The sequence below is a fragment of the Dasypus novemcinctus genome, chromosome 11 (assembly GCF_030445035.2).
Source record: "Dasypus novemcinctus isolate mDasNov1 chromosome 11, mDasNov1.1.hap2, whole genome shotgun sequence".
Taxonomy (NCBI): Eukaryota; Metazoa; Chordata; class Mammalia; order Cingulata; family Dasypodidae; genus Dasypus; species Dasypus novemcinctus.
In genome coordinates, this window is record NC_080683.1 from 27,012,305 (window position 1) to 27,026,605 (window position 14,301).

General features: G+C 39.6%; 1 protein-coding gene across 1 annotated transcript in view; it reads left to right on the forward strand.

Annotated features, from left to right (window-relative positions):
* The window catches only part of LRRC1 (leucine rich repeat containing 1), a 162,106-nt gene extending 149,098 nt beyond the window's left edge, over positions 1 to 13,008 (forward strand). The window contains exons 12-14 of the mRNA XM_058306893.1: positions 8,178 to 8,350; positions 9,766 to 9,899; positions 11,496 to 13,008. Coding sequence (XP_058162876.1) covers positions 8,178 to 8,350; positions 9,766 to 9,899; positions 11,496 to 11,654 — 466 coding nt within the window. The 3' untranslated portion in view covers positions 11,655 to 13,008. The remainder of the gene's footprint in view (positions 1 to 8,177; positions 8,351 to 9,765; positions 9,900 to 11,495) is intronic.
* Positions 13,009 to 14,301: the final 1,293 nt, after the last annotated feature.

Here is a 14,301-nt window from a genome sequence, read left to right on the forward strand (position 1 = left end):
GTGTTGTCGTGTCACTTGTCTTGTATGTGGTGCCTAGTACATAACAGATGCCTGGTAAATATTTATAAACTGGATGAAAACGCAAATAATGTTTAAAGAATGAATAGCAGGCCACCATGAAGTATCTTATACCACTGACTTCATTGCCAAAAGAAATTGAAAAATTGCTTTTGGATGTAATGTGATTTGATATGAAGATGATCAATGACTTAAAAGGTGAAAACCAGCAATCCGAAGAATGTTTTGGGAACCATCTCCTTGGTGCTGATTTGCTGGTCACTTTAGGTCAGACACAAGCCACCGTTTTTCATTCTTGCTAATGGATTATAGACAGCAAGGCTAAACAAACAGCATTTCTCAGCTAGAGCCCAAAATTGAGTTATGGCCTCAGAGAATGCTCACCTTTTAAAGTTAATACTTTGAGGACATCTTGATAGATTCCCAGGACCACTAACTGGTTGCTGGAAACTCAAAATTAATTTCAGTTGAATGTTGAATTTCTGCTGGTCTAAGGATAGCATGAGACTTATCGTTTGAGAAAGACAATTCTTTCCTGACCTATAGCAGTGGAAACTCAGTGACTACAAAGCCCCCTAGTTCCTGCCACACTCGGAGCATGAATTTGCATCACTAATTCTTGAGCAGAAAAGACGGCTCTGGTATCTAAAGCCTGTTGTTTTACATGAGTAAGGCCCCATTCTCCAGTTCTCAGAAGAGGAGAAAGTTAAATTATTATTATATTTGGACTGGGGTGGAGAAAACCCAATTGAAATTGGTTGGATTGTGGGAAGATGGCAGAGTAGGGAACTCCAGGATCAGTCCTTCCACCAGAACAAACATTAAACAGGCAGGTCTGTCTGAAACAACGGTTTTGAAACTCAGGAGGGTGGAAGAACATGTACAGCACCCAGCTAGGGTGGGAGGAAGGCGCTGATAAATTACGGGAAGGGCAGTAAGTGGCTCTCGCCACAGGGCAGTTTCTGGGGCCCATCCCCCACTCTAGCCCACTGGTGACAGAAAGGCACATAAAACTCCTCTTCCCCAAGGCCAGATGTAGGCACGGCCGATGCCTGATCCCAGCACGCCCAGGCAGAGGCAGCAGCCGCCATAGTTTCAAATGTTCTCTGAAAGGGGCAGCAGTGGTGGCGATTTAAGGGAGGACGCTGCATTTCCTCAGGTCTGTGGGGGCAGTTAGTTGAAGGGCTGCATTTGCTGGACAGGCCAGGAAAGCTCAGTTTTGGAGAGCCATTGGAGAAGCTCTTAGCACCTTCCTGATCCCCTCCCATGGGTCCCTGGCTGTTTGGCTGGGTAGGACTGACTCTGTAAAGTCCTTTCTGGCGTACCACTCTGTGACAGTTTGAAGTTCTTTTAGAAATCACAAAAAGAAAAAGATGATGTTTTGGTATTAGTCCGTTCCTGTGGGTGTGGGGCCCTTTTTTTTTTTCCCCAAGATACCGAGGCTGTGGATTGAAACCAGGACTTCATACGTGGGAAGCTGGTGCTCAACCACTGAGCCATGTCAGATCCCCTGAGTTGGTGTTTTTGTTTGTGTGCTTGTTTGTTTTTGTTTTTAGGAGGCACCAGGGACAGAACCCGGGACCTCCCAGGTGGGAAGTAGATGCTCACCTGCCAGAGCTGCATCTGCTTCCTGTGGGGCCCTATTGATTGGAAGATGTCAGTGAGGCATGACACAGGTTGGGTTTCTGCCCTATTGCTGGGCTTTATATGAACATAGACACAGAGGAAGAGACACACAGAGGAAGGAAGGTCCCATTTTTGATCCTGCTATCAGGATCAAAGAGGACTCGAGGATGGCTAGCAGCCAAAGGTTAAGCAGGAAACCCCCAAGAGGCTGAGCCCAAGAGGTGGGGCCCATGGAGCAGCTCAAAGCTAAAGAGATTAGCCATATGCCTTTTAATTCACAACTGAAGTCAGGAAGAAGGCGGAGTATCTGAGATGGGAGAGAAGGCTCGGTAAGAGACAAGCCCTGTACCTGGTTGCCCAAGGCTAAGTTCCAGTTGCTGATAGATTCTGGAAGGGAAGGTAGGGCCCTGGCAGAGATCAGTGGCTGTCTTCACCATGCAGCAGGACCCTAGGATCACCAGTAGCTGACTTTGGTGAGAAAGCATCTTTGCTGATGCCTTAATTTGGACATTTTATGGAACTGTAAACTTTTCCCTAAATAAAATCCCCACTATAAATCCAACCCATATTCTGGTACTTTACATCAGCAGCCCTGTGGCAAAGTAAGACACCCTCCTTCCAGGATTTGTCCTCCAGGAAAGAACAGGTAGACACAGCAAAAGGAGTATAAGAAACTACAGAGGCAGACAATCTGTGACAAAGGCCTGCTGGCTTCAGACACCCAGGAGAGGGGACAACCCAAATCCTATAGACAGAGGAACTCCCAAACAACTAACAAGCAAAAGACCAGGAAAGACGGATGACCAGAAAGACGGGGGAAACCCTGTATACTGAATTTACCTTGGGCAGAACTTCCTGATAGGAAGACTGTGCTCAAGAAACACTGTCATATTACCAGCTGGTTATGAAATCAAGAAACAATCTCTCAGGGAAGAAATCCCAGAGTTAACATTTTAAAGTGCTAAAATGTACAGTGTGCAACAAGAGTGTGAAATGAAGAAACAAGAAATGATGGCCTATCCAAAGGAAGGGGATTAGAACTCCAGGAAACACCCATGAAGACGAAGGGAATATGGACATATCAAACAAAGCCTTTAAAAAATGATCTTAAAAATGGTCAAGGGGATGAAGGAAAATACAGTATAAAGTATATCAGGACAACAATCAACAAGCAATATGACAGTCCAAGTATGGAGATAGAAATTTTTAAAAGGAACCAAACAACTTCAAACTGGAGTTGAAGACCACAATAACTGAAATGAAAAATGCCCAGGAGGGTTTGAACAGTAGATTGGGGTTGGCAGAAAGAATCTGTGAACTTGAAGACAAGACACTTGAAATGAGTCAGGCTGAGGAGCAGAAAGAGAAAAGAATTATTAAAAATGAAAGTAGCCTAAGACACCTCTGGGACACCTCAAGTGATGGGCTGGTGTGGTGAGCTGATGCAATAAGATGAAGCAATGGAGGCACAAGGAGGAAAACACAATGAGTGACCCAACAAAGAGGGAGCAGAGGTGGCTCAAGTGATTAGGAGCCTCCCTTCCACATGGGAGGTCCTAGGTTCAGTTCAGTTGCCTCCAAAAAGAAGACAAGCACCCAACAAACAGGCACACCAAGTGCAAACCATGAGGGGGGTGTGTAAATAAATAAATAAACAAATAAATAAAAATTTAAAACCTCCCAACAAAGAAAAGCCCAGTGTGAGCAGGTGTAGCTCAGTGGTTTGAGCGCTTGCTTCCCATATACAAGCTTCCAGTTTCAACCCTAGGTACCTCCTAAGAACAACAACAAAAACCCATAATCCTTGGGGGAACAGATGTAGCTCAATGGCCGAGCACCTGCCTTCCATGTATGAGGTCCCAGTTTCAATCCTGGTATCTTCTAAAATAAAAATAAAATAAAAAAGCCCAGGACCAAGCGGCTTCATAGGGAAATTGTACCAAACATTTCAAGAAGACTCAACTCCAATTTAATGCTTCCAAAAAGTTGAAGAGGAGGGAGCACTGCCTAATTCATTCTATGAAGCATAACATTATGAACGCAGTTAACAGCACTGAAATAATATAATATATATGAATATGATTAAAAGGGGAAATGTTAGGTTGCATATATAGTAACAAAATAAAAAAGTAAAATCCATGGATTTACACTGCACAGTGAGCCCTAAATTAAACCATGGGCTTTAATTTAATAGTACAATTATAAAAATGTACTATCATCAATTCTAACAAATGTTCCACACCAATGCAAGGTATTAGTGGTGGGTGGTATATGGGAATCCAGTATTTTATGCATCATTGTCCTATAAGCCCAGAACATTTCTAATAAAGAAAAAAATTTTTATCCTAGTTACATAGCTGTCATCTGAGTCAGTTAAGTGTGTCATTATGTTCTTGTATGTATAGATTCATAACCAAATTTTCAGCCTATCAAAATATTTAATTGCTACTTATTTAAAGTGTCAGTAGAGATTTTATAGACATTAATAAAAAAGAAAAGCTACCATGGCATCTTTTAGCTTACAGAAATGTAATATCATGGTAGGTTATACTAAATATCACAGAAACTTCTGCCTCTTCTCAAGCATATAAAAAGAGCAAATAGCAGCAGGGAGACTACATATGAGTTTCTATTAGCTTTCTTTTACAAGTTTGACAGGATAACTTATAGTCAGGATGACTATTAAAGTGCCACTTGGAAACTAAGTATTAAACCCTCTATGACAGTAAAAAAGAAGATTTCTTGTGTCATAAGTTATCTGTAAGCAGAGAAAACACAGAATTCCTTAACCTTTGGACACCATCCCATAGGAATACCCATCAGATACACAAAATCTGGCATATGAGCATCTTCATTGTAATATTAATAGCACCAAATACTAGAAACAGTGATTTTAAATAGGGGAATGTTTTGTACTTTTAAATTTTTTATTGTGTATATCTATTAACTAATCCAGTAAATTAAAAGAAAAATATTAAAAGGCAAACCATAGCCGTATAGCCTTATTATGGCGTAGTGAGTAGCCAAGCCAAAGAATGAATATTTCTCACTCTAATGATGTGGAAGGAGTTCCATGACACTGAGTGAGAGCAAGTTGTTGAACCATATGTAGTGCTCTCATTTTGTACTTTTAAAAAACTTATCTCTGTGGTCCACCAATAGATTAAAAGTAGGAGGGGTGGAGACTTGAGTGTCTGGGGGATTTTACTGTAGGTATTTTGGTATTTAAGTTTTCCTCATTGATCATGTTCTCTATCCATTCATCTGTATCTTTAAATATTTTTTTAAAACTTTGCTTAAAACTAAAAATTATACTAAGAGTTACAGGTGAAAAGTTAAATTGTAAGGCGTTAATCATAGGTTACATCACAGTAATCAGAGGTTAATATATTCTATTATTCAGTAGACCACGTTTAGTTTCTAAGTAAACTTAGCTCAGCAGTTGCTACAGTAGTTCAGCAGTGGAAGCAGTCAGGTCACTTCAGGCTGAGCTGGCGGTGAATATATCTGGAGATGTGAGAGTAGAGAGTCACAGTTTGTTTAATCGTTTGCTTTAGTCCTTGTACCGCTGGTGTAAATAGTGACCATTGGCTTTTTATTTCTGGGGGGATGTGGTCCTAAATCTAATACAGAGAAGTATACAAATGTGGTTTCTTGTGTTTATTCTGTTTATTATGAAATGTACAGAAGGTACCAGAATGAACCAAGAAATGAATTAACTCCTCTGGAAAGTAGGAATATTTTTAAATCTATTTTCTTCTTGAGGTGGGATGTCTCAAGAGAAACAGAGAAACGTGTGTCTTTTTTCTTTTTTTTTTTCCCCAACCCACAATGAGTCAGTAAGAGCTTGCAGAATTTCTGTGTGCAGACTCTACAGGGACCAGGGGCTTTTTTTTCCCCCCTTTGCTGCCACTGGGATCACTTCTGTCCACAAGACATTTGAGGACAAACTCGTGTATAATGTATACTTGGTTGATAGCAGCAGTGTTCAAGTGTGCCCTTTTTTCTTTGTAGGAAAACTCACGTTTACATAAGTTGTTAAACTGATGTTAAACTACTCATTCACCTTATGTGCCTTAGTTGAATATGATTTTAAGATCTGTCGGTGTGTAGTCCAGTAATTTATTTAGCCTTTACCATATGTTTTGCCATATGCTTTTACATGCTGTTATTTATGTGATGCTCTTTTTTTTTTAGCTTTTTATTTAAATCATTGCTTTTGCATTCATCTGGGAAGTCAGTCATTAGTCTGAGCAAGTTACCATGACCATGTATGAGTACCTGTTGCTTGCCCATTTTCAATCCTTGATATTTTTTCTTTATGCTTTCATGATTGATACTGCCTCAACCAGGACCTTGAAACTTTAAACCTTCTGACGAATGTTAGCTTTATTCCAGTATTTATTTTTAAAGGAACAGGAAAAGTTTTCAAAGGAAATTATTCTTTGTTCAATAAAATGAAAGTCATTTACTTTAAGCTTTCCTCATGTTTTATGGATACCCTTTAAAAAAAGAAAAGAAAAAGAAAAAACCCCATCACAGTGCCCAGCAAATACATATCTTTTTAAAGTAAGGGTGGTGGAGTTGTGAATCTGCTGTCACCTCAAGTTTCCCTTGGGCATCCTCCTCATGAGGAGTAGATACTCGGATTGAAACATATTAATACAAACCTGTTGCCTAATGTGGTGTTCATTCATGAAATAATGTATTGTACAACACATAGTCCTTTCAAGGGTCCTTAAATGCACACAGGTCTCATGGGTGACCTTAGAACAGCCTTCCCTGTGAGTTCCCTTCCACTGGGCTGCCTCAATATGCACCTGATGTGTGTGGGATAGAACCCCCCTTTCCTAGACTAATGGTTAAGATATGTTCTCATTTCTAATTCGTATGGTGGAAGTCTTTTGTAAAACAAAATATTTTCACACAAAGCTTGTTAATGCATGTGTTAATACCCCTTCTCTCGATGCTCTTTGAAGATTTACTTCACTTACCAAAGTAACTTAAACAATTTATGCTACATTTTACTCATATCAGTTTTGTAATATTGGAGTAGAACTCCTTTTAATAATCTCTACATCAAATTCTAGTTTATTTCCCAGAAGTTCTGTCAATTCAGATTGGTTATGTATGTCTGAAGTATTAATCTTTTGGTAAGATGTATAAGATTTCCCAGATGTATTGACTGGAGATAGGTATGTAATTTCATGAAAGAGTGAACCCCTGGAATATGTGCCTTCATATCATTTCTTATAGAATTAATGGACCAGAGATTTCTTATAAGAAAATGTCTCATTTTGTAGATAACCGAAGGTGATGAGATTACTACTATATATGAAGTCACTTCTAAGATTGATCAATAACTTAATAACATGGAACCACCCTTAGAGTGAAAATTCTTAATCAAATGTAACCTTAAATTCCTTAAAATCTTAAGTTCCTGGGATCCACAGAGGTTTGGTGGTTTTCAAAGTAAATTAGTAGATTAGCGTGAAAGATTGTTTTTCACTAGATCAACTCCGTCCCCCACAGCACTATTGGCGTTCTTCGTTGTGTTGGCTGCCCTGTGCATTGCAGGGTGGTGGGCAGCCAGCAGCCTCTCCTCACCACCACCCCACCCCGCTGCACACCAATTGTGATAAACAAAAACATCTCCAGCATTGCCAAATGTCCCTTGGGAGCAAAATGGCCCCTGCTTGAGAACCGCTGCACGAAAGTAATTTTTAGCAGCTATCAAGTACAAAGGATTTCTGGCAGGTAGTCTTTTGTCCCCTCGTTTAATAGAGTTAACTACTTGCAGCCAATCAAATCTCTAGGGAAGCATAAAACTAATCTTTAGGTGCCACATCACAGTTTTTAAAGTACTTTATCGTATATGCCGTCTCATTTGAAACTGAAAACAATCTGATGTGGATATTAATTATCACGTAGGAGTCTGATAAGTGGGAGCTTCCAGAAACGGAAAGAAATGGGAAACGGAACACCTTAAATAATCTCCTTAGAGGAAACATGGAGCCCACAGTCAGGAACATTTTAAGTCTCTAACTGCAGTCTTTATTTAACTCTTCAGCTCCCAGGCATCTCTGTCTCATCCCTACTTTCCAGGTGCTCCTGAGAACAGGCAATCACAGGGCCTTACACCTACCCTGTCGATGAGCCTGTCGCCACTGAAACAGTAAGAACTTCTGCTTCTGGGTTCTTCCACAATTAGGCTGGTATTTTTTTCTCCTTAAATTGAAACTTCCTGATACAAGACCTAATAATGTGTCCTGTAATTAGCTGAATATGTCCTCATTTTCTGCCCTATGTCCTGGACATCCTAATGTGAGCAGTGACAGCAGAAAAGGGAAGCACAGTGATCTCCCGAAGAATCTACTTGCGAAGTGTAAACCAAGCGTCTTAGTTAAAATTATATGGCTTTGTGCATTTTGAACCCAATCCCGGAAGCTGCTTTTACTTTTTTTTCTGTTTTATTGACAGGAATTGATTTAATTAAGTAGGAGCGCATGATGTCTCCTTTTGTTTTAAATTAGGTTGTTGCATCTGCCGTTGTCCCTGACTGCCTTGAAGTTGAAGGCTTTGTGGCTGTCTGACAACCAGTCCCAGCCGTTGCTCACTTTCCAGACAGACACAGACCATGTCACAGGAGAGAAGATTTTAACCTGTGTCTTACTTCCTCAGCTGCCTTCTGAACCGAGTTGCCAAGGTGAGTGTGTTTTATGTGGCCATGGGAATGTCTGCCCATGAAGCCTCTTGCTCCCACGTGGGATGGGTTTGTATTTTCCCTAATGTGCCCCTGGAGCCTGCCCAGGTGAGGTCACTGGGGAGTCCTCTGGGAAGGTTGGCCTGCCACATCCTTGCAGGAAAGGTACTGCTTACGGTTGTTTACCGTATCTAAAATGCATCAAATGCCTTTTCAGTTTTGAATTACAGCTAAGGCTGAAAATATAAATACTCCTAAAAATGGTAACAGAGTCACTTAAAATCCATACTGATAGTTTGGAGGAGGAGTAAACACTACTGGTGTACTGTTCTTAAGCCAGTGAATTGTCTTGAGTCATTGTATCTCTGTAAATTATACATGGTTGTAAAAAAGATTCACGCTAATAACATCAAAATGCTATTATAAATCCTTTGCCAAGAGCCTGGTTTGAGAGAAGAGAACTGGAATGCCATGGGAGAATGGAAGCCCTTAAGCCAGGAGGGCTGCAAAGCCAATTTGCCATTCCCAGCTTTGTTAGACTTTCCCTATGAGAAAAATGTGGTAGAATGTTCTACTAAAGAAAGTACTGGGAAACGGATGTGGCCCAACCAATTGGGCTCCCGACTACCATATAGGAGGTCCAGGGTTCGATGCCCAGGGCCTCCTGGTGAGTGCAAGCTGGCCCATGTGCTGACCAGGCCCACGCAGAGTACTGGCCCCCGCTGGAATGCCGTCCCATGCAGGAGTGCCCCTCTGTGTGGGAATGCCTCCCAGCGCGGGAAAGCCGCCCTGCCCAGGAGTGCCAGCCAATGCTGAGAGCTGGCACAGCCCGATGACACAACGAGAGACCCAGAGGAGAGAAAATAAGAAAACATAGCAGAATAGGGAATTGAGGTGGCGTGAGAGTAATTGCCTCTCTCCCACGCTGGAAGGTCCCAGGATCTGTTCCTGGAGCTGCCTAACGAGAATACAAGCAGATACAGAACACAGAGAGAATGGACAAGGAGAGCAGACAACGGGAGGAATGGTAGGGGTGGGGGAGAAAAAAAAAAGTGCTGTCATGAGTATGTTTTTGAAGTTAATGTATAAAAGAGGATTATGAGATAGGATTCTGTGAGACATTCTGTGATGAAATATTAAGCATATTAATTTAGCAGATATTTTATATGACCTTGAATAGAATTATGCATCATTGAAAAGATTGGGAACCTTGTCCCAAGGCCTTGCTGTTTTAAATTTTTTTTTTGTTTTTAAAAGCCAACACTTGGCAGTTGAGACAGTGGTTTGCTGTCCTTAATTCTGGTATTCTGTCCCTGGTTCTCCTGAGGATTCTGCCTAGTCAGCCACCAAAGTAGTACATAGCAGTTGCCAGTGCCATGAACCAGAGTTCCGTGTTGATGTGCTCTTTGTCACAACAGAGAACCTGCCTCGTTGTGGTGCGCTGGAGAGCTTGGTAAATGATGTCTCCGATGAAGCCTGGAATGAGCATGCAGTACATAGAGTCAGTGCAATCCGGTTTCTGGAAGATGAAAAAGATGAAGACTATGAAATGGTATGGAAATGGAGATTCTTGGTTTAAAAGCTTTCCAAATATTGAGAATGGTACTTAATAAGGCATTCTTTTCTTTTTCTTTCTCTTTTTTTTTTTAGGATTTCTTTTATTTAAAATAGTATATTCACTGTTTGCCTCCATCATTTAAGAAGTTTTTTAGATGGTAAAAGTAGGCACGGATTCACAGATGGCAATAAGACAAATGGGGCTTTGGGGGGTTTCTTTGGTTTACATAACATATGGTGCCTCTTTTCCTTTTTGTGATGCTTGTCTTCCTTCCCCCCACCACTATTTTCCTAAAAATGATTGGGAATGTTTCCTTTTTTGCTGTTTCCTATGAATTAAGTCTCCTGCCATCCCCACCTCACCCGCATTTATGAATCCATGCTGACTCCAGTCACATTTTATAACCTGCGACTTTGCTCACCTTCTCTTTTACCAGACGTCTTCATCCACCGGGTTACTGTTGCCTTCATGTTGAGTGCTTGAGATCCTCTGGTTGGGTTGCCTTTTGAGCATTCATTCAGGAATCAGGAGATTTGAAAGTATCTCTCACCCTTACTTTGACCTATGCTTGAAAACGTCTCTCAGCCATCCGTCACTATGACTGGGTGACCACTCTTGAGATCTTCCCAGTTTGACTTTGACTCTTAAATTTCTTACAGTACTTGAGATTTTCATAAGCAGAGCTTAGAGGGAGTACTTGCACTTTTTAAATTGTTGCCTTTAGTTTGTGTTACTGCTGTCACCAAATGGGATTTTAGCCATTTGCAGTAGTACAGTGCAAAAATGGGATTACGGGATGACCAAATAACTTCAACATAAATGACTCTTTAATGCTTACCTTGTGCCTATAGAGTGTGATTATTTACCTACTTACTTCATTGCTTTAGAAGTGCTTTTTTTAGATTTTGTTAACCTAGTTTGGCCATTTAAAAGATAAAAATACTTTTTTTATGAGCCAAAGAGCATCTAAAATGTTAAAATGTTTTCTAAAATTAGGTTCACTGTTACTTTGCTTTTAACAATGTGGCCTTTATTCAAAGAAAATGACCTTTAATCAGTAGGTCATACAAATTGCACACACAGCAACAAAGTAAGAAGTCCTTCTCTCCTGCTTCTCTTTTCTTCAATTCCCATGCCTCAAGGGCTGGAAGAAGGCAGAACCACTTTTGGATTATAGTAGACCATTATAGTGGTTTTAATTTAGGATTTTTTGCCCCTTTACCATTTTCTTCCTCCACACCCCAAAATTAAATTTTGAAAGTCTTTAATCTTTTCTTACTGTTCATGAAACTTTATTTTTATCTTCTCCTAATCTCATTTTAAAAATATATATTCTTTTATTCTAAAAGTAATCCTCCTATCTTGGCTAGATAAGTTATATGAAGCACTTGTGTCTTCCATTAGCTACTGTTAAGCAATTAATTGATAAATGCACAGAGCTCCAAAGAATGATTTTCCACCCACTTTAACTCCTTAACTCATAATCTCTAAGAAGGTAAGATTTGTATGTGAATGCTAATACCTTGAAGCTGAATGTTTGAAAGAATAATGGAATAAAACCAAAACTCTCACTCCACTATTTGTTTTTAGAGAACACTTCTAAGGCGAGCCACTCCACACCCAGGGGAGTTGAAGAACATGAAAAAGACAGTAGAGAATTTACGGAATGATATGAATGCTGCTAAAGGACTGGATTCCAACAAAAATGAGGTCAATCATGCCATTGACCGAGTGACCACTTCTGTATAGATGTCTCCTCCATGTTTTACCTCCTGTGTCTTCCCCTGCTGTGGAGATGTTCCTGTCCGCTTCAGAGGAGCCTCATGCAGTCCTTTGTCTTAATCAGAACCTGGCGATCATCTCCCTGTGCCATGTATTGGGATGCCGCTCTCTCCAAGGAAGTGCCTTACTCTAGTTGGTCAACCAGTCATTGCACCAGTAATCTCCTGGCGTGATTTTTTTGTTTGTTTGTAATAAGTAGAATATACCACTGTAAACACCTGGCCTTTGTTTTTGTCTTATATTGGGGTAGGGAGAGCAGGAAGGGGAATTTTTATCCTCTTCCCTTCTATAAAGTGCTGGGGCATTTTCGACCCAAGTTTTTTGGACCTACTGATGAGAGAGAGTTTTATGTAAGGGAAATGAAAAAAATTGATACTTTTTAAAACACTTTTTGGCAGCTCAGATGGTGTAAATTTTAAAATTTTGTATAGGTATTTCATAACAAAAAATATGTATTTCTTTTTTGTTATTTTATCTTGAAAACGGTACATATTTTGGTATTTGTGCAGGAAAAAGAAGTCCTAAAGTATTTGCTTTTATTCGTACCATCCATTTGTGCCTTACCGTATCCTGTTTCATGTAAAACCAGTTATAAACAGTGGCATCCTTGAGCAGTGAGTGAGGTGAGAAGAGGAATGTGGTACTTTTAACGCAGTGTTGGATTTTAATTATTAAAAGTAATCTACCTGGTGGATTTGTTTTGAATCAAAAAGGAATTACCACTGATATGTAAATTATATCGGTAGATTTTATTTTTGAAAAATGAACCAAAGGATTCATTCATTAATGAACATTAATATTTCATTTCTTACACTTTAATTTTTCATGAATAAGTCTTATAATAATGAGTACAATGTCAGACTGCACCCATTTCAAAGGTATGTGCCATTTGTAAAACAGAGCAGGAAAGCACAAAAAGAGAAACTGATTCAGAAATTCAGTGGGTAAATAAATTATGTACTGCTGAAGAAAGTGATTTTTAATTGAAGAAAGCTTTAAAAGTTTTATATCCAGATATAAAACCATAATAAAGCAAAATAACCTACAACCATAATGGAACTGTTGGTATTTTTATAAGTGCAATTTAATTTGTAAATAGAATTTGAATTGAAATGTAACAAAATACTGCTTTAAGATTTAATTTTAAGTCTGCTAATTTAAGGGGGTCTGGGAGTATATTTTGGTGTATATCTGTTGATTTCTGTTTTGTATTATACGATAAAAGAGAAATGAAAAATGCCAGTCACTACATGGTGTTTAGGAAAATCACAGTTTTTTTTCCTCCATGAAATAAACTCATCCTGGGCATTGCCGTACAGCATTATGAAATTAATCATTATTATCTCTGTGTACACATGGTAGCACCTATCTGAGTCCTTTGACAATGTGCTCCCTTCCATTAAATATCTAAACTGTGGTCAGTTTTGATTAGCCTTCCATGGGACTTGCTTTCATTCAGCCTTCTTCCTCACAGACACAAGCCAGAATTGCCTTCCACACTAGCTCATAACTTTGGGCTGTGGCTGTCTGACCAACTAAGTTGCTTACAAACCAACTTTCAGCCAACCCAGTGCAATACCTTTTTCTACTTCTGTACATTTACTTGTTGGGTTCACTTTGATTTTTCAGTTTTGTGTATGTATATATGTGGGTAATTTTTAAAACTATTGAGTTGCAACTGCATGAGGAGATTTCAGCTAGTCACTTTTATACCTTGTTCCTTAATCTGTGGGCAAACATTAATGGATCTTTTGTCCATTTTAAGATAAGGCATACTCTATTTTTTGTTGTTTCTTTTTCTTTTTTAAGCCTAAAAGATAATTGCAGTGACTCATGGGCTGATTGTTTATCAGCAAAATTATCTCCACATTAAAAAACAAACAGATCTTGCATAGTGTTTTGTTTTCTTTTAATATAAAGCCCACCATTAAATAAGCTTTGGTGAAAAAGAGATGGACAGAATTGTGTGTGTGTTTAGGAAATTTTATTTATCTAATTATTTGCTTCCTTTAGCTTATTTACTTCCCATTCACCTGGTTGGTTGTATTCAGTTTTGAGGCTTTTATTTGTATTCCTCCTTCCTTGAGAGGGAAAATTTACTTTCATTTTAATGTCTTAGACTCTGTGGCACTGTAATTCTCTTTAAAACTAGGATGCTGACACCAAACTTTGGTTTTACAATGTAAACAGCACGAGCTCAGCAGTCCCAACTTGAGGTCATACCAAGCCTTTTTCTCTCTCACAGTTAGAATTATGTGACAGGATTCCTTCCTCCTGTGAGCCTAGTGCTAGCAGTTTCTGACCTGGTATTGCTAGAGAGCATTAGGCAGCCTTGTCAGGTTCCCCCAGTCTGCATCTGCTCTAGGAAAGGAAGCACCACAGTGTATGGCTCAACTCTTTGTCTTGTGGAAGTGACAGGCAATGGCAAAAAGGGAGGTTCTTATGACATGTTCACCTACGTTTTTCTTACTCCTTATTGTCTTTTGAACATGGGAAGTACCCCTAAAAGGATGAAAAGGGGGACAGGTAAGAAATCCAGAAACATTTGCCTGGATGTTCATTCTCACTGGTCCTGACCAACCCAGTCTTTCTTTCTAAACACTTAGTAGTTAAA